The sequence below is a fragment of the Penicillium longicatenatum genome (genome assembly GCF_028827895.1).
Source record: "Penicillium longicatenatum strain IBT 33135 chromosome Unknown contig_11_segment0_segment0, whole genome shotgun sequence".
Lineage (NCBI taxonomy): Eukaryota > Fungi > Ascomycota > Eurotiomycetes > Eurotiales > Aspergillaceae > Penicillium > Penicillium longicatenatum.
Window position 1 is genome coordinate 278,149 of NW_026643117.1, and position 17,441 is coordinate 295,589.

Consider the following 17,441-nt stretch of genomic DNA (forward strand, 5'->3'; position numbering starts at 1 on the left):
GGAATCTTGATGTGACATTATGGGCGCACGAAATTTCCTTTTTTGCCTATTAATTTTGGGTTTCTGTTATGTTTTTGTATTGCATATCTCGCTGGCTTTTTCTCTGGCTTGTGTATTCTCAAATCGCGAAAGATATAGAGAGTTCGTTTGTTACTTCTTTCTTTGATTGGGATCATCATCTACTTTGTAGGGGGTTCGCCTTTTAATCTTGGGGGTCTTATTGCGTTTATTCCATACTAGGTCCTACCTCATCTCATCTCATTGATATCGACTTAAGTGGAGGTTAAGTGCTCGGGGCCAAACGAGTCCGGCAGCAACTGAATCAATGGTCATCACAGAGAATCGAGGAAAGAAAGTTCGAGATGACATACCTCATCCATAGTCATGACCTTATACCCTCCGTCCCGATCATACATATACACCGGGAACGATGGACCGGTGAACTCGCGAATACTAAGAGGTATCAGTTGCAATCCAACGAGCATATGGAATAGAAAAGAGGCGTACAATTGCCGACACATTCCACAAGGCGAACCTGCAGGCTTGACATCTGTCGCCACGGCCAGCGCCTTGAACTCCTTATGCCCGGCCACCTGTTTGATGATCGTGTTAGTTCCTACACCTCTAGTTCATTTATGGATTCAGACACACCACCGCCGTCCCAATTGCCACTCGCTCGGCACAAGTTCCCACGGGGTATGCGGCGTTCTCGACATTGGCGCCCATCACGAACTCGCCGGACGCCGTCAGAATACATGCTCCTACGCGGAACTTGGAGTAGGGGCAGTAGGCCGCCTCCTTGGCGGAGAAGACCTTTGTGGAGAGAATCTCCAGCTCTTGAGCAGTAACGTACGACATCGTGATAGTTGTGAGGGGGAAATTCGAGGTCGGCATATACGAAATGCGGGGCCGTGATAAGTTTATCGACTCTTTATCAACTCACCCGCACAATCACGCTCATCAATCATTTGATTTGCAACTAGTCTTGGGGTCTGAGCACAATTTTGATCTCTAAGTCCGTTCTCAACCGAGTGACTTCACGCACAATATTTATATATATATCACCATCCCATCGCGCTATCCAGTCCAACCTTCTGCCTATGTGTGGTGAACAGCACTTCAACGCTATTCCAAGGTTATCAGTGATATAAACCACACTTGTGACCTGGTAGTGTCAGGACCGGGCTACTTACAGGGAAAGAAGCGGGAAAATGGCCAGGCGATCAAAATCAATAGCACCACCACCAATGCAATCCCAGCAGGACATTTCCTACGACCACAATATCCTGCGCTTCACTGATTCTCGTTCATTCATCAGCAAGTTCTTTCACTGCAGTGACCCTGTTCACTTGGCACACTCTCGATAGAAGTCCAGCAAGGATCCCGTCACCAAAACCGGATATTCTTAAGGAACCGAGAAACCCAGTGCGACCTGGACGGTTCCTCTACATCCATCGGGGACAATAGATTCCACTGCTGCGTGGACCCAGTTCCAGGATCCGGGGCTTGAATGTAGGAGCCGCATGGAATAAAGGTTTTCTCATCATGGCTATTGACGACGCAGAATCGTGGCAGTACCCATGTCAAGTGAAAGAGACTGTTCTACTCAATGATCACGACTCTAATGCCGGATGGAATGGAACTGACAAGGCTTCGAGCTGCGTAGTGTTTCGCGAACGAGGTACTCACGCTGACTATGTTCTTGGGTTGATCACCTGGCTGGTACGTGAACCGGTGCACACGGTAGATGTAAGTTGTGATCGCAATTTGATTCTGGATTGTTGAATTAGGATCACGATATCTTGCCAAAGAGGAACAGGCGAGCTAGCATGGTTTAGGTTGTGATATGATGGGGGTCTGTCTCACCAGTGCTTATGCATTCCTACAGCTTCCACGGGGACTCCACGGACTGGAAACGGGCTGATCTGATCTTACTTGATCGATTCCAGGATCCGAAGATCATAGGATGCTTGGAAGATTTATTCCGATAAGTCGTTGCAGGTAATTATGTGTCATCAATTGAAGTCTCCCAATGGACTTGCGATCGACATCTAGATACGTTTGAAGACACCAATCAACATCTATCTATACATTATTTTCCGTTCCTCTATATCCTCCATTGCCTCACTCAACCCTCCTAAGCCCACTTTCCAATCAAAGCCATGATTCCCGCCCCCAGCAAGGTGCAGCCAACCATGAACAACAGCCGCGACCGGCGCTTACTCCGGCACGGATCAAACAGGAAATCTCTAGCAAGAAGCTCCACCAGACCAGTGTAGATCAGGATACCCGCCGACACGGCATTCAGCACTCCCTGGATAATCAACGAGACCTTGGAGTCGGGGTTATAGGTGGTCCGCACTCCCAGGCCAATAGCGATGGAGATCGGGGTGGTCAGGCCGTATGCCGCACACAGGATCCATGGCAGCCAGGTGTGCTTTCCGAAGGGGATAGCAGACATGCGAGCACCAATTCCCAATCCTTCGAACGATTGGTGGAAGACCAGAACTGGGTACAGCGTGCTGAACTCCGAGCCCGTCACACCCAGGTTGAGACCGATGATGACGGAGTGGAAGATGATACCAAATTCCAACAGAAGGAATGCAGAAATCTGCTGACGAAAAGATTTTTCGGCCGAAGAAGAATCGCCCTCCGAGCCCCATGTATCTGCTCGCTTCTCGGTAGAGGTGGGAGTCACGGCCTCCTTTTCGGTATCCGGGCCAGGCTGCACGTCCAGGTGGTGCTCGTGCTGGACGAAGGCATTGGTGGCATCTTCATCCTTGTGCACGCCGTATTTATGTTCCACGTAGACTTCCGCCGCCAGATCCATCAGGAAGATGATCACCACGGATGCAAGGACAATTGCCGCACACCAGGAATATTCAGCCCAGTATCCCGACTGGCCCACGCAAGTCTTGGGGCCAATTCGCTTGTAAGCCGGGTCCAGTAGATGAATGAACGCCGTGGCCACAATGACACCCGTTCCGAAGTACCGCGCGAAGATATACACACTGAATGGGATCTTCCATCCTGGCATCCGCTTGGAAACCACAGGGAAGACCGTAAAGGCCGAAGACACGAAGAGAATCACAAAGATGGAGGAGATACGAGCCCCGAGGTGGCCATTGTAGTCGTTCCCAGAGATGGCCAGGTAGCACAGCACATCTTCTTCACTGGCCGTGTTCAGGTTAACACTGGTCGGATCGAAGGAAGACATGGTCGATTCTGAACGGAATGAAGATCAAAGTTCATTCTACTTAACTGGGTGTCCATCTTATAGCCAAGCTGGGTGAGTACCTTGGGGCTCCCATGAGCGATTTCCAGATGCATTCCGAGTGGAATGAAGCTCGTCAAATTGCTGCCTGGTATCGGCAAGCTTTTTTTCTGGGTCCGGACTGGAGTCCATAGGGCTGAATGCTCCACTATACAGGACTATGCAGGTTGACCAGGCCCAACGCGCATGCTCCGGGGTCCATAGGGCTGAGAATAGTGAATTCTTCGGAGATGGATGACATTTGTGAGCCTCATGATTGGTATTCAGAAGATCCATCGGGTGTCAGTGGAGACTTTCAACCAAAGAAGTGCGCGTTGACCAAGCAATCTCGAGGTTCCTTGATCATCATGTTCATACCAATCAAGAGATACCTAAAAGTGCATCTCCATGATCCAAATATCTCTAATCTCCAGATATTAAACAAGTCAAAGTTCAACCTTTTTGATGGATTGATCTCGCAGAGAAGAACATCGGTAGATGCAAATCGGCATCTTGCCGAGCCATTGGATCCGCTTCCTTGATTTCCTGGGGACCCTGAGAGTTAGCGTTATCAGCCGTTGACCATGTTCCCTGCATAGAAGCATAGAAGGTATGGACCGACGAATTGAAGCTCTCACACTTGTTTGAGAAGAGAAAGAGAAAGGATGACACAAGAACGGTGCGGGGCATGGTCAAGTTTGCATTGATTGCTTCTCCACTCCTTGTTCTCGACCATATGCTGAGACAGCACGCAAGTGACGAAGAGGCTAAATTTGTAGCCTTCCGGTATGTCTATCCCCAAAGCGGAGGTTGTTCATGGCCTCAAGACATTCATTCCTCTGGGTGAGCTGCCTCTCGGATTCTTCTTCCAAAGGTAGACTGCTCATAACGAACTTCAGAGAACAACCCAGAGGTCCTGTCGCATCTCTGCCAAAACCTTGGTGTGGCTCCTGGACTCACCTTTCATGATGTTTTCTCTACATCGCCGGACTCCCTGTCGTGGATCCCTCGCCCCATTCATGCACTGATCCTGCTCGCGGACTGGCCCATATATAATGCAGCCCGGTCTGCAGTGGTACCTACGATCCCGGAATATCAGGGCTCTGGTGCGGGCGAACCGATCATCTGGATCAAACAGACGATCGGACATGCCTGCGGTCTGATGGCGCTGCTGCACTGCGTCTTCAATCTAGATGGGGGACGATATGTCCGTCGGGATTCGAAATTGGGGGACATTTTGAAGTGTGCCATCGAACTTGAACCGGCTGAACGAGCACAGTTGTTGTATGACTCCAATTTTCTTGAAGAAGCACACATGGAGGCTGCATCTCAGGGTTCATCTGCGGCTCCTTCGCCCCACGATGAGAATCATCACCACTTCGTCGGGTTTGTCCAGAAGGACAGCCAGGTATGGGAGCTCAATGGAGGCATGAAGGGGCCTTTATTGCGGGGAACCCTTGATGGAGACGATCTGCTGAGCGAGCGGGGGCTGGAATTAACCGTGCAGGACTTTTTAGAGGCGGCAGCGAAAGGAGGATATGGTGAAATGAGTATCGTGGCAATAGCTGGGATGGATGCTTAGGCGCCGCAACAATCAGAATCTTGCAACCTAGTTACCAAATCACGAGCCCGCCTGGTTTGTTGGCATGAAACCTTTGAATAATCATTGAACTTCCTCATTCTTGATCAAGTTTGTACCTAGGAAAGTATACGGAACACCCACCTCCCGGACTGGGCAGGCTATACCTTTAGACAGTAGGTTTTTTTGAGCATCCTGAAGGCTTAATGATAAACGGGGTCCAGCTGAGAAACATAGAAGATTGAAAGGTCCCTGAGATTAATATTAATGACCAGTGAGATCTAGACAGAGATTGATTTCTTCATATATAAACTGCACAAAACGGGTATAAGTAAAAGAGAAAGCAACCGAAATCCGAAATCTATATGTGCAACACCCCCAAGATCTATATTCTGGACATGTGCATCAAGGGCTCTAACATTCAAAAGTTTTGTCGTAATCCTTCGTAGACGGCGAAAATGAAGGCCGAGCTAGGTGCCGAACGTAGACAGGTGATCCCGCACCCGCGGTACATACCCTTGAGGCCTTGCTGACGCCACAGAGCACGCCCCACGCTCCAAAAAGATTGCCGCGCTCCATTGACAGGACGTCGGGAAATATCCTCAGTTTGCATCCGCGACTTGATGGTGTCTGCGGGGAAGAACAGGAAGTTGTAGCTGATGCCCGCAGCGGCACCCGCAATCATTTGCTGATGGACGGGGAGACTTTCAGTGGCTGATTGAGACCGAGAGGAGTATTTCCGGAAAAGAGAAGAGACCCCCTCATAGCCGCCGAACCATGCCGCACTGCCTCCGGTTTCACGAATCAAAGTCCCCATCTGACCGCGCCAGAAGCCCATGATGCCCTCATGACGGAAGATCGAGGCCATGAGAAGAAGGGGCCCGGGGGCCTTGTGCCCCACTGCGGACTCGACGGGCACTTGCATCTTGCATTTGATGAGTTCAATCGGGGTCAGAGCCAGTGATGTGACGGAACCTGACGCCGCTCCACTCGCCACCAGCACCCACAAGGGCAGCTGCTCTACATTGGGAAAGACGTTTGCCTTCAAGGCATCCTGGATAAGGCGATAACTGAAGAACAAGCAGCTGGTTTCCACGGCGGCCCCGGTCATGGGGGCACTAATGCCTCGGTACAGTCCTCGCACGCCGTCGACTTGGAACGACTGGCGAAAACAATCCAGAGGACCGGTATATCGGAGGGGAAGGTGTTCGGGTTGTGATTGTAGTCGAACCTTGACTGTGTCGAAGGGATACTCGATCAATTTACCTGCCATTCCAGCCACCTGGAGTAGGATGTGAGTTGTCTACCGAGTAAGATCGGGGGGGGGGGGAGCAGTCTCCTTACCGATCCATAGACAATATCTTTCATGGCCTCCAACCCCTGGTTGGGGGAAGCGATGGGAGCTCCATCACTTGCTCGCTGACCGGAATTGCATGCTCGGCTGTCGCCATCAAGGCATCCAACAATGTTCCTTTTCCAAGACCCACGAGAAAAGAAGGGTTATCGAGGGAGCATTGTTCCAAAGAAAAGGGAAAAGAAAGAGGGCGGGGGAGGAGGGGGCTTTATGAGCGATTTATTTCGGCAATTCAAGACTTGGGGGACGTAGATGCAGAAAGTGGGGAATTCAAGAACTGAAAGTCCAGGAAAAAGAAAAAAAAAGGGAAAAGCGAGAGGGGCGGTGTACGTTAATGCCAAGCCCCAGGACTGTCTGCAGGTGGTACTGGGTAATACCAATGTATCGGTCGATTTCACGACGAGATTATTATCAGATCCATGCGATCAGATAATTATGAGTAATAGAGACCCCCAAATGAAACAAATGAAGAAAAACTAGACTCCGTAGTGGAGTATTCTCATCATCTTTCACCGGTTTTGTTGGTGTTAGCGTCCGCCAAGCCCGGTTATCGATCAGATAATCTCCGACTGACGCGCTGACAAAAAACCGAAATTTTCATCCCGCGATAACTCTTCTGATATCAGACTTCTACAACCTTCCCCCTCCTTCCCCAGTGCCGTCACCTTCTCCCGCCCTTTGATATCTGGCGAGAAGAGATCTTGCAGATCAAAATGTCCTCTCCTGCCGAGATCCCAGTTGTCCCCGTGCCTGTCGCAAAGGCGTCGGGCATGCGCAAGAATGGTCAGTCCACGAATCTCCGAAACCCGCGTCGTCTCCACTCTGGATTCTCTCCCTACTCGGTTCTGTCAGCCCAACTAACCCGATCGTCGCTTTCCTTTTTCTAGGCAAGAATTGGCATGACAACAAGCGGGCTTTCCGTCCGACTGCCGGTCTGACATCCTATGCCAAACGTCAAGAGCTCCGCAAGCACCAAGACGCCGTCAAGGAACGGGAACGAGAGATGAAGGAAGAAAAGGAGGCTGAACGTCAGGTGAGCATTTTGTTTAATACTGTTAATATATGTCGTCTTCTCTTGGTTCCGTTTTGGGTTTTTTTTTTTTTTTTTTTTTCTTTGTGGTTTCGTTCTCTCAGTCCCAGCCTCTCTTCCCCACTTCCTTGGAAAAGTGGTGCGACTAACACTGGACCCGTATTCAGGCCCACATCCAACGCATCAAGGACCGTCGTGCTGCGAAGGAGGAGAAGCTTCGTTATGAGAAGATGGCGGAAAAGATGCACCACAAACGGGTCGAGCGGCTCAAGCGCCGCGAGAAGCGCAACAAGCTTCTCAACTCATGAGCTCATGCTCCGTGACTACGTTCCCTTTCCAGCATATGCCACATCTTCTTTCCTCATCATCAAGACTTCCATCTTGATCCGGCTGTGCAGCACATGCCTGGCATCACTTTGGAGGCTATCCATGTATGAGAAGGGGGTTTGGATCATCGGCGTTCTTCCTGGGTATTGATATGCAAATTTGTTCTTTATACTATATATTGTTTTTAAGACGGTTAATTCCATCGGAGCCAATGATAGATTTCAGAATTCCGATTATGCTGCATGAGTGAATGCATGGACTCGGTAAAAATCAAAAGCAGTTCTACAGTCCGTGACCACGAATGTACAAATATCACGTTTGACGTGCAGTCGTCTGGTGTCTTAGGTATTCAAAGACCTGCATTTTTGTTAACATGCGAAAATAAGAGATAGAAGACCAGTTATCATGAGGTCCAAGATTGTAGCTTGAATAGGACTAATGATTTTGTACTTGCAGAAGCGGTCACGGTTTCCAAGGATGTATACATTCTAATGTTGATCGCCATGCATCATATGGCTTGGCGTCATCGCTTTCCCCGAACTCTCCACTTTTGACATCCGACATCCCTTATTCAACACCAGAGAAGGAATCGACAAACTTGAAGTTATGTCCGAACATGGACCATCTCAGATATCCATCACCACTCTCCACTAAACCCGCTTCTGCGACTTTCCCTCCGACCCATGGATCCACACGAACCAATGAGACCAGCGAACCGCTGCAACCAGACTCCCACCATGAAATCGGGGGAACAGAGACACGTCACAGATCCTCTCAACGATCTTCAGCCGACTGGCATCTTGACGGAGGAAAGTCGCATCACCACCGGCACAAACCGAGCAAGTCGCGCGAAATCCGCCTTCCACGCCCCATGAGCCATCTCGCCTCCTCCGCCAGTGCCCGTGGACTGCTACCCACCTGGTCTGGAAGTCGTGAGAAAGACCGGGAGGAAGATGGGCTCCTGCGACCTATCACACGGGAGACGACGCGATCGCGCTGGGGATCGGATTCCACCTCGGGGTTGGGTAGCAGCAGCCGAAGCCGCAAGGGCAGCATTCTAGATCCTCCCGAGCAGCAGGGACAACTGGGTCCGATTCGGAGGCAGGAGATTCAATCGATGGAAGATTTGGGACAGGTGACGAAGCGAAGGAAACAAGGCGAACAGTAAGATCAGAGCTTCTGGACCAATAGCGATACCTGGCTTTCTGTGATTCGATACGAGAAGAGACTCGCTCACCAGGAACCTACCAGATACTTGCGCTCCGCTCTCTCCTCCATTGGGACATTGGCGACCGACGTCACCCGACGACTCGACTACACCTACTACAACTTGCTTGAGAAAATCACAGCACTTAACTCGACGATCGGATCTTTTCAAGACCTTTCAGATACGGCGTCAAATCTCCTTAACGACTTCGAGCGCGAAACCGCTGGGCTCGACCAGGAGACCCGCAAACAGATCAATGATCTACAAGGATTTCAGCCCCAGATCCAAAAGGCCGACGCACTAGAGAAACGAATGAAGGTGGGACGGCAACGAGTCGAGGATCTCGGCAAACGCCTCGAGAGCGTCCGAGGCGAGATTGACCGCTGGGACCAACGAGAGTCAGAATGGCAGTCCCGAGTCAGCCGTCGACTGCGAATCTTTTGGGCCATCATCACCAGTGGCTTGCTCGTACTTGTGTTGGCCCTCGTTGTCCAGAATTGGCCCGCGTTGCAATCCCCAGGCCAATTGCCCGATCTAAGCGAGAAATTGAACCAGACCTCTCTCGGCACCCCATCCGACACCTGGGAGTCCGTTCTGGCTGACTCGGAGGTCACTACTGCTTCATCCTGGTATCCGTCCAGTCTGGCGGATCGTCGACAGAGCCTGGACCTGGCGAACAGCGTTACACCCACAAGTTCTCAAGCCAGCGCCGATGCTGCAACGACTAATGATCCCCTGCGAATATTTGATGAGTTATAGCCAATCACCTTGTTTTCTCCTGACGTTACTGCTACGGGACTGGATTGCCTGTGATATACAAATTGTTTCATTTCTGCACGGGTCTTTGATTTATTTTCACTTTTTGGTCATGTCATGATACCCCCTTCTCGCGCAATACATATCATTGTTTCTTCATCATCGTTAAAAAGACAAAAAGGCTCCAACTTAGACAGCGGCGGGGTCTTTCTTCTTCTTCTTGTCCTCGACCAGCTCGATGTTGGCTCCGGGGACTTTGCTGCCATAGACCTCGAGCAGCCAATCCTCCACATCTTCACTGACATCACCCTGGACCGTGATCTCCTCTGTACCCGAAGGTGATCGGGTCATGGAGGAACCAGTGGCGAACTTCTTTCCCAGTTCCTTGGCCAGCTTCTTGTTCTCCAGGCCAAAGACCTCCAGACCCGAAATGACGGTGACGTACTTGCGCTTGTTACGCTCAACTCGCTTGATGATGACCTTCGATGCGGCCTTGCGTTCGACGTCACGCGCCTCATTCTGAGCAGCTTTGGCTTCCTTCTTAGCGGCGTCTTTGGCGGCACGCTCCTGTGCGGAGACGGAGAGGGCGGACAAGTTGGCGTTCAAAGCATCTGGTGCCACCGAGCAGGGGTGGTAATCGTTAGCGGCTGCCACGTTCTCATCCCAGGTTTTCATGGGAGCTCCGAAGAAGTCCCATTGAATGCATACCTTCGGAATGTAACTGACTCCAGAGCTCGGGCTCTTCATCCTTCAGCCATTCTTCGCATTTCTTGGCTGTTCCTCCAAATCCACAGTACTAGAGAGATTGAATCCAGAAATGGTCAATGAGGCCGAGGTGGGGAAGGGAAACAAAGCATCCTAGCTCATACCTCGGGGGGTAGAGTACACACTGCGCGGGGTTATTACGGTCAGCCAACTAGGTCCTCCACACGGGATACCACGGGGGTACTCACCTCCACAGTACACGATATGGCGGGCCTGCGGCTCGACCGGGCCTAAATCTGCCACCTCAGCCATGTTTGCGGGATGAGGAGAGTGATAGGGTCTCGACCCTTGATTGCACTCGGTAGCTCTTTTTCCACGAGGGCCAGGTGGATTACATCAGCAGCGCTAATTCCGGGTCATGTGATTTGTGTACATTACATTACGTACGATTGCGCCCCAAGCACTAAAAGCACGTACCTTCCCAGTTCCCAGTTCCCAGTGCCAGGTTCCAGGTTCCAATGTGTCAAAAGTCCCGGGTTTGACAAGGTTTCTGTCCAAGGTTACCTACAGACCTACAGAGGCTTCTGTATCTCCGGACATTCCAATCTATCCGAGGGATCAGGCCAATTGATTCAATTCGTCGTCATCCTGGACTCGTCCGGGCGACAAAGAATTAACCTGCAGATTGTAATCGGGTCAACGCATCGCAAAGGCACAAAGGCGCAAAGCGACCAAATCACCACTGCATACGATCCACTTCTGGTGGCGTCAAGTGCCAAAGTTACTCCAGGGGTCGTTATCTGCCATGGGTTTCGTGTTCACTCTGGCTTTGCCGACGTAGCCTTGTCTGTTTGTCATTGGGGCCATGCAGGCCAGAACCGGGCCGTTGAGAAGCTGCATCAAACCCAGAGGTCTCGCAGGGGCACGATAGCAGCATTGAAGCTGCTCATTGGCGCCCGAATCACAATCGATCCGCACGGCCGTTAGCGAGTAACGGTTCCGATAAGATAGGAGTGACGATCCCCCGTCGCCATCCACTTACCCCCCGGGGGAGGAACAGCGAGAGGATCCGGAGTGCATCATCCCGTGCCGGGTATCTCTTTGTGTGAGGTGGGTTCCCCAGCCAATAAAGAAGCCGAAGAAGTCGAGATCCCGAGAAATCAGGAACACGAGGGCCCCGGGGGGGCGGGGGGGGAGGTTTGGTTCTCGCATTAATTTTCGCATCAACCCTAAGGTCTTCGCGGAAGGGGGCACTTTGGAGGATTCTGGGCCCGAACTCACTCCCATCCACCTTGCAGGCCGTCAAAAAGGAAGCGAGAGAAGTGTTTGGGGCCCTAAACTCTCCGAAGATCGGTAACATGCAGCCATGCGGCGATACCACTGGCCCAGATTTCCCTCTCATTTTGCATCAACAATGGGTTTAGGTTCAAGACCAATCATGGACTCGGGGATGCACGCACAGACGAAGGACAAGGGTGTACGCAGTACGACATCGTTGGCTAATTGCCTATCTTGAAACAGCATGGCAAAAATAAAAATAGGATTAATTCAAATCAAAGCCATCCATAATCCAGACATGTATGCAGGTCATTGTTGCAGATACAGTAGAGAAGGGAGCTTTAACCACAGGAGAGTCAAGAGTGGGTTCGTATTGAATCCATTTACCAGCACGGCTCTTCCTATCTTGAGATCGACTGATGATGTATATACCCCAAGTGAAGTCTTTGTCTTCCAAGCCCCCTGAGTCATTGATCTTGGTTTTCTTTTTTTCATCTCGATCCGCTTATCTGGAGTGCAAAGTCAATGGGCTCTGGCCCACGGTCCGTGCTAGACTGGTGGCGGAAGGATACTTGTAGGCTCTAACCCGCACGGTCCCATGAAGTTCTAGACGCTGTACAGGGTTAGGGCACGATCTAACCCCTCATACTATGCGGTGTTATAGGGAATAACAGAGCCCATAATGGAATGGATTGCCCTTGTGTTATCATAGTGACGGTATGCTTCTGAGCGGTATGATTTTGATCTTAAATAGCATCATTGATTCTAGGAAATCCCTACACTGTGTGCAGGAGTCAATGTCCCGTCGTGGTCGGACCCTGTTGAAGCCCGCGAAGCCCGCGATGCTCCGACTTCTCCACTAGAGGATCGACTTCGGATTTGGTGGGGAATCCTGCATGAATTATCGGTCTAGGTCGTTATGTGATAAACTAAAGTGGCGACAACTCTATTCTGGTGTGACCTTTATCTCTTTTCCCTCTATCCGTACGCTTGCGATTCTCTATTTTCTATTTTCTATTTTCTATTTCCTATTCTCTTCATCTCTGTTTCTCAAACTCTCTATCTTTCTATTTTATCCTCCATTCTCCCCTCCCCACTTCTCCACCTGCTGCTTCTTCCCCATATAGAGGAATGGAGAGTGTTCTTTAATTCTTCCCCCTTCCAATCTTTTTACTTTTTCTGTCGTTTCTTTTCTTTCCGTGTGACCCATCACAAGTGGAAATGACGGCAATGCTCGTTCCCCGCGAACAACATTCGCCCTTTTCCCCAGATCCGTTACGCGCCCCCACCGCACAGCGATATTATCTCGACTTCCCCAAATCCCCCATGCACCATGCGTATCCCACCCAGTGTTCCCCTGTCTCGCCACTCTCCCTCCCTCCCTCTCCGAGCTTTTCTCCGACCGAAATCGATCAATTTTCCCCAACCACCACCCTGTCGCTCGACGAGGATTTGATCCTCCCATCCTACGAGGGAGAGTCGGGCCGGGCTCGCAAGGATTCGGATGCCCTGAGCGACGCGTCCGAAAGTGGAACCCCGTGGACCTGTGGGACCCCGGCTGCAGACGACACCTCCGTGGAAGATGAACCCTCGCGACATGTAGACTATCTCTCCCATGACTGGCGAGAAGAGGATATTTGGTCCTCGTGGCGATATGTCGCCGCCCGCAAGAATGACTATAGCAATGGCGTGCGTCTGGAAAACGCTTCATGGAGGACGTGGGCCAAGGCCAAGAACAACCTGGGGACCATTTCCCCAGAGACCTTGAATTGGTGCGTCGGAAGAGTCACCCTCCCTATAAAGCTTCCTGCTAACGACATTGCCAGGTTAAAGGACTGTGATGTCACTTGGCTCTACGGGCCACTCAAAACGTCCGCCTCCAGCGACGCTATGGTCTCGGATGTGTCGCCGCCACCCAGCCGCCTCGAAACCCCCAACTCCTATCTGGAGCCGAAACCCATCTTGAAAAAGAAAACCGCTTCGGAGACCATGCTCCAGCGGTCCTTATCCCAGCACACCCTTCTCCAACATGCCGGGGCGATCCTCAAGGCTCAAGAAGCCGAACAAGGCTGGGCCCGCCCTCCGTTCCCTCGGTCCAACACGGATCTGGATCAACTCCACCATCGCACGGGGAGTTCGACGTATTCGCTCGGGGGTACCCTGACCACCTCTTCTTCTTCGGGAATGACCTCTCCAAGCGAGCGGCGTCATATCCACTTCAACAATGAGGTGGTGCAATGCATCGCCGTTGAAGCCAAGGTTGATGAAGGTTGGTCGATGACCCTTGACGAAGAGCCCTCTTCGGATGACGGGGTGGTCATGATGCGTCAGATATCGGGAGAGGCACCCATCAGCACCTGCAGCACTCCCCGGAATAGTTTCAGCGGCGAGAGTAAAACCATCGCGCCTCTCCCGTCTACCACCCTGAAATACCGCGGTGACACCCCTGAGCCCCGTGGTGAGCCCTCAATCCTGGATCGCTGGGCCGCGCTCTCCCCACCGTCTCCCACCTCCCATTCTCCCTCCACCTCCTTGTCCCCAACCCCGTCCGTGGAGACTCTCCGGCCACCGTCTGCGAACTTCCTTTTAGACGATGACGAAGATCCAAGCCTTGACTTTACTGGACACTACCGGGACCGTCAGGCCTGGTTCGTCCCTGAAGAGGAAGATGAGCTAGCGGATCGTCCACTGCAGCTGCCCACCTCCGGTATGTTCGTGCCCTATGGCGAGCCAGAAGGCGAACGCGAAGGGGAGGCCGTGAACCATACCATCTTAGGTCGTGTGGTGGATACGGTCAACACTGCTCGGGATATTGCCCATGTCATTTGGAATGTCGGCTGGCGGCGGTGATCCTCACTTGCCATATTCTGTCTGTCCCTGGATGGAGGATCATTCAAGTCTGGCCGGTTTCCAAGCTTGATTTCCTCCCATTTCTTTTTTGAAAAAGAACGAGAAGCAAAAGAAAGGAACATCGCTCGTTGTTGGATGACCAGAAAGGGTCAGATCCTCCTTGTTTTCGTACATAATAAGACAGCGGATGATCCCATCCTCATCCTGTCTCTCGGTGGTACATTGCATCTGCACGGAGTTTGGTTTATTGTCTTGATCACGATGGATATCTTGAATTTTATGGAGAAGTATAGATGCCGACAAAGCCTGCAAAATCCATGACCTGGATTATGATGTATGAAATGAATTGCGATAATTGAATAATTGACACAATCTTTCCTTTTCCATTGGTCTGGAGTCTGTATGACCTATAACATATACACATAAATAAACACGATGAAGGTGAAGATCTCACTGGTTAATAATATAGTTCGGATCCCAATGCCCCCACAGTACCCAAGTAGTTTGACCCCTGATGTACCCGCCTTTTACGCTTTCCCTTCTTTTTCTTTCCCCCAACTCCCTTTGGCCCACAATCATTTCTTTAAAAGGGGGACACCATGGAGAATGTCAATGTCCCTGAATTGGTGGAGCGCCTTGGGAGTGATGAGGATGCCGTGCGCAAAATGGCCGTCTTTAAGCTCCAGAGCAATATCGGGGACCCGTCCTTCGCCGACCTCTTTATCATTGAGGGTGGATTGACTCGACTGCGATACTTGACGCTCCATGCCAGTGGCAATACACTGGCCTATAGTCTCACAAGTTTTGCCAGGCTGCTAGAGGTTGACAAAGGATGGGAATGTGTTGATCAGGAATTGGTCGAACGGGTAAGCAATGAACCTGAGCCTCTCCCCCTCCCTCACTTCCAATTCCTTCGCTAATGAATGGTGTCGCAAATGGCTAGATTGTCGAGCTAATCGTCACCCATCCTCTTGTCAATATCCTCCGAGGCGCCATGTCAATCCTAGTATCTGTGGTCTCCCATCCACATGCCGCAGGCAACCCATCACAGGCGGAGATTTTTGGCTTCCGTGCCCTAAAACCAGCGATCGCGATCTATCCTCAGTTCTTGGAGATGCTTGTCATTCGGCTCTCTTCGGCGGATCATGCCCTATGCGCCAATGCGCTCCAATTGATTAATTCCCTCATGCGCGATTCCATTACCTACGATTCGGAGGCAGAGTGGCCGAAATTCATTCAGAAACTGCAGGATCTCGGCGTGATTCGAGCCGTCTATGTGCTCATGCAAGACTCGGCTCTCCAAGATCTCGCGCCTCCGCTCCTGGAATTCCAATCCCTCACCAAGGTGCTTCTCCGGAAGTGGAGAGACATCCCTTTGCAGCAGGAAAAGCCCGAGCACCGTCGCGCACTTAAGGGAATCTACCTCGCCAGTAACCCCGCAAAAGGATCGGAAGAGTCTACGGAGAATAGCGACGATACGCGACGCTCAAAACGACAACATCCGGAAAAATGGCGCCGATTAGGATTTGAGTCAGAAAGCCCCGCCGCAGAGTTCTACGAGGTGGGCTTCCTGGGCATGATGGACCTGGCCGACTATGTTCGCAGCCATCAGGATGAGTTTCAAAAAATGCTTCTCGAGCAGGCCACGAAGCCGTCGCGTCAGCGGTGCCCGATCGCGCGAGCATCACTCGCACTGACGTCCATCCTGTACGAGCATTTCGAGGTGGATAAGTCTGAGATGGATGATTCCAAGAACTATATGCTTATGGAATCACGATCCAGCTTGGACAAACTGTTCAAGCCTCTACTTCTCCACTGGACTCGATTGCATGTCGCGGGGCTGCAGGCCTTTTTTCGGATGTGGAAGGCAACGGCAGCGGAGACGGAGGATCTGGATAAGTTGGTGGAGCTGGTTCGCATTCTCATGGAATCAGTGGTTGGCGGAGCTGGCCGGACCAAGGATGTCCAGGATGTCGAGGAGGAGCTGGCCAACTTTGAATATCATCGCTTGCGAGAACTACAGATGGAACTCCTGGAACTCACTTACGAAGATGCGTGGGGTCAGCACCTGCGACAGGTGCGTGAAGAACTTCACCACGAAGCTCTTCAATTCGTCAAAGAGCAGCGCATTCGCTGCCTGTTGCAAGGCGCGTGGTTTACGCTCGACTCCAACCCCAAGCTCGAGCCAAACTCTACCAGGTCCACGGCCTCACATCAATATGTTCAGCTGTCGCATAATCGCCGGTATCTGCATTTCGGGGAGTTCAAATCGATGGGGGACAGAGCTCCTGAGCTAGATGCTCTGCCTGAGAAGAGTGAGCGCCAACCATGACCCACTCTATGTTCCCATTTTCATACTAATCTGGTCTTGTAGTTGATCTCTCCATTGTCTCCTCAGTTGTCTCCAACGTCTCCACCAACCCCGACCACTCGTCCTCATCCACTGTCAAGACAGCTCCGCGTCAAGCCTCAACTAAGATTACTATCCATGGTTATGCACAGCCTTCAACGGCAGCAAGCCAATCAAAAAGCCATGGTCATGCTCGGACTGGCAGTCGGTCTACACAGAAGGAGACGGTGCTTTTGACTCTACGGCCAGCGTCCCATAGCGTGGCCTCGGAATGGTTGGACGGACTGCTCATGCTTCTCAGTCAGCAACCAATCACAGCGGAAACGAATAAGCTGATTGACCTGGTCAGCAACTATGGGCTGAAGATCCGTCTACTCAATGTTCGCTTTGACGACGCCACCTTTGCTGGCGAGGCTCCGCCAGTGCCCACGCGGGATGGCTTGGACGAAGACTATTATTATGACGTCTTTGGTGGCGCATGAATCAGGAGCAAATGGGGACCCAGAGAACTGGAATTTGTTTTATTGTACATCATGATTGTGTTTTGGTTTGGAATCCTGTCGATATACCCATGGCTGGACATAAGTGTAAGATATACACCAATTGGAGTTGGACTGTTTTGCAAGTGGAAACTAGTGAGATATGAGATTAAAAGGATTTAAATATGTAGTTCCCTTGTTTCTTTGTATATCCATTGTATACGCGGACCTTAAAAATGTAAAGTGGACCCTTGGCGTCATTAACCTTATCAG

The 17,441-nt window shown here is 51.2% G+C and overlaps 9 protein-coding genes across 9 annotated transcripts; 5 read left to right on the forward strand and 4 right to left on the reverse strand.

The window, feature by feature from the left end:
* Window positions 1-272: 272 nt before the first annotated feature.
* Window positions 273-858, reverse strand: N7484_000118 (cytidine deaminase; the record flags this gene model as incomplete). Its single annotated transcript, XM_057110539.1, has 4 exons — window positions 273-317; window positions 372-453; window positions 508-593; window positions 652-858. 4 exons carry the CDS (start codon window positions 856-858, stop codon window positions 273-275), a joined length of 420 nt encoding a protein of 139 aa, XP_056977765.1.
* Window positions 859-2,137: 1,279 nt separating this feature from the next.
* On the reverse strand, window positions 2,138-3,217 carry N7484_000119 (uncharacterized protein; the record flags this gene model as incomplete). Its single annotated transcript, XM_057110540.1, has 1 exon — window positions 2,138-3,217. One exon carries the CDS (start codon window positions 3,215-3,217, stop codon window positions 2,138-2,140), a length of 1,080 nt encoding a protein of 359 aa, XP_056977766.1.
* Window positions 3,218-4,041: 824 nt separating this feature from the next.
* N7484_000120 (Ubiquitin carboxyl-terminal hydrolase) lies at window positions 4,042-4,835 on the forward strand (the record flags this gene model as incomplete). Its single annotated transcript, XM_057110541.1, has 2 exons — window positions 4,042-4,096; window positions 4,153-4,835. 2 exons carry the CDS (start codon window positions 4,042-4,044, stop codon window positions 4,833-4,835), a joined length of 738 nt encoding a protein of 245 aa, XP_056977767.1.
* Window positions 4,836-5,253: 418 nt separating this feature from the next.
* On the reverse strand, window positions 5,254-6,302 carry amcA (putative mitochondrial ornithine carrier protein AmcA/Ort1; the record flags this gene model as incomplete). Its single annotated transcript, XM_057110542.1, has 2 exons — window positions 5,254-6,114; window positions 6,177-6,302. Coding segments are annotated over 2 exons (987 nt in total), but the record flags the coding sequence as incomplete, so codon positions are not given.
* Window positions 6,303-6,899: 597 nt separating this feature from the next.
* Window positions 6,900-7,524, forward strand: N7484_000122 (CGR1 family protein; the record flags this gene model as incomplete). Its single annotated transcript, XM_057110543.1, has 3 exons — window positions 6,900-6,969; window positions 7,074-7,219; window positions 7,384-7,524. 3 exons carry the CDS (start codon window positions 6,900-6,902, stop codon window positions 7,522-7,524), a joined length of 357 nt encoding a protein of 118 aa, XP_056977769.1.
* Window positions 7,525-8,159: 635 nt separating this feature from the next.
* N7484_000123 (uncharacterized protein) lies at window positions 8,160-9,509 on the forward strand (the record flags this gene model as incomplete). Its single annotated transcript, XM_057110544.1, has 2 exons — window positions 8,160-8,707; window positions 8,795-9,509. The coding sequence occupies 2 exons, from the start codon at window positions 8,160-8,162 to the stop codon at window positions 9,507-9,509; spliced, it is 1,263 nt and encodes a 420-aa protein (XP_056977770.1).
* Window positions 9,510-9,695: 186 nt separating this feature from the next.
* Window positions 9,696-10,523, reverse strand: tma22 (putative RNA binding protein Tma22; the record flags this gene model as incomplete). The annotated part of the gene is made up of 4 exons (XM_057110545.1): window positions 9,696-10,153; window positions 10,215-10,302; window positions 10,376-10,395; window positions 10,460-10,523. The coding sequence occupies 4 exons, from the start codon at window positions 10,521-10,523 to the stop codon at window positions 9,696-9,698; spliced, it is 630 nt and encodes a 209-aa protein (XP_056977771.1).
* A 2,187-nt stretch (window positions 10,524-12,710) lies between these two features.
* N7484_000125 (protein phosphatase regulator REG1) lies at window positions 12,711-14,339 on the forward strand (the record flags this gene model as incomplete). Its single annotated transcript, XM_057110546.1, has 1 exon — window positions 12,711-14,339. The coding sequence occupies one exon, from the start codon at window positions 12,711-12,713 to the stop codon at window positions 14,337-14,339; it is 1,629 nt and encodes a 542-aa protein (XP_056977772.1).
* Window positions 14,340-14,938: 599 nt separating this feature from the next.
* N7484_000126 (ELMO/CED-12 family protein) lies at window positions 14,939-17,171 on the forward strand (the record flags this gene model as incomplete). The annotated part of the gene is made up of 3 exons (XM_057110547.1): window positions 14,939-15,205; window positions 15,283-16,654; window positions 16,714-17,171. 3 exons carry the CDS (start codon window positions 14,939-14,941, stop codon window positions 17,169-17,171), a joined length of 2,097 nt encoding a protein of 698 aa, XP_056977773.1.
* Between the last annotated feature and the right edge of the window lie 270 nt (window positions 17,172-17,441).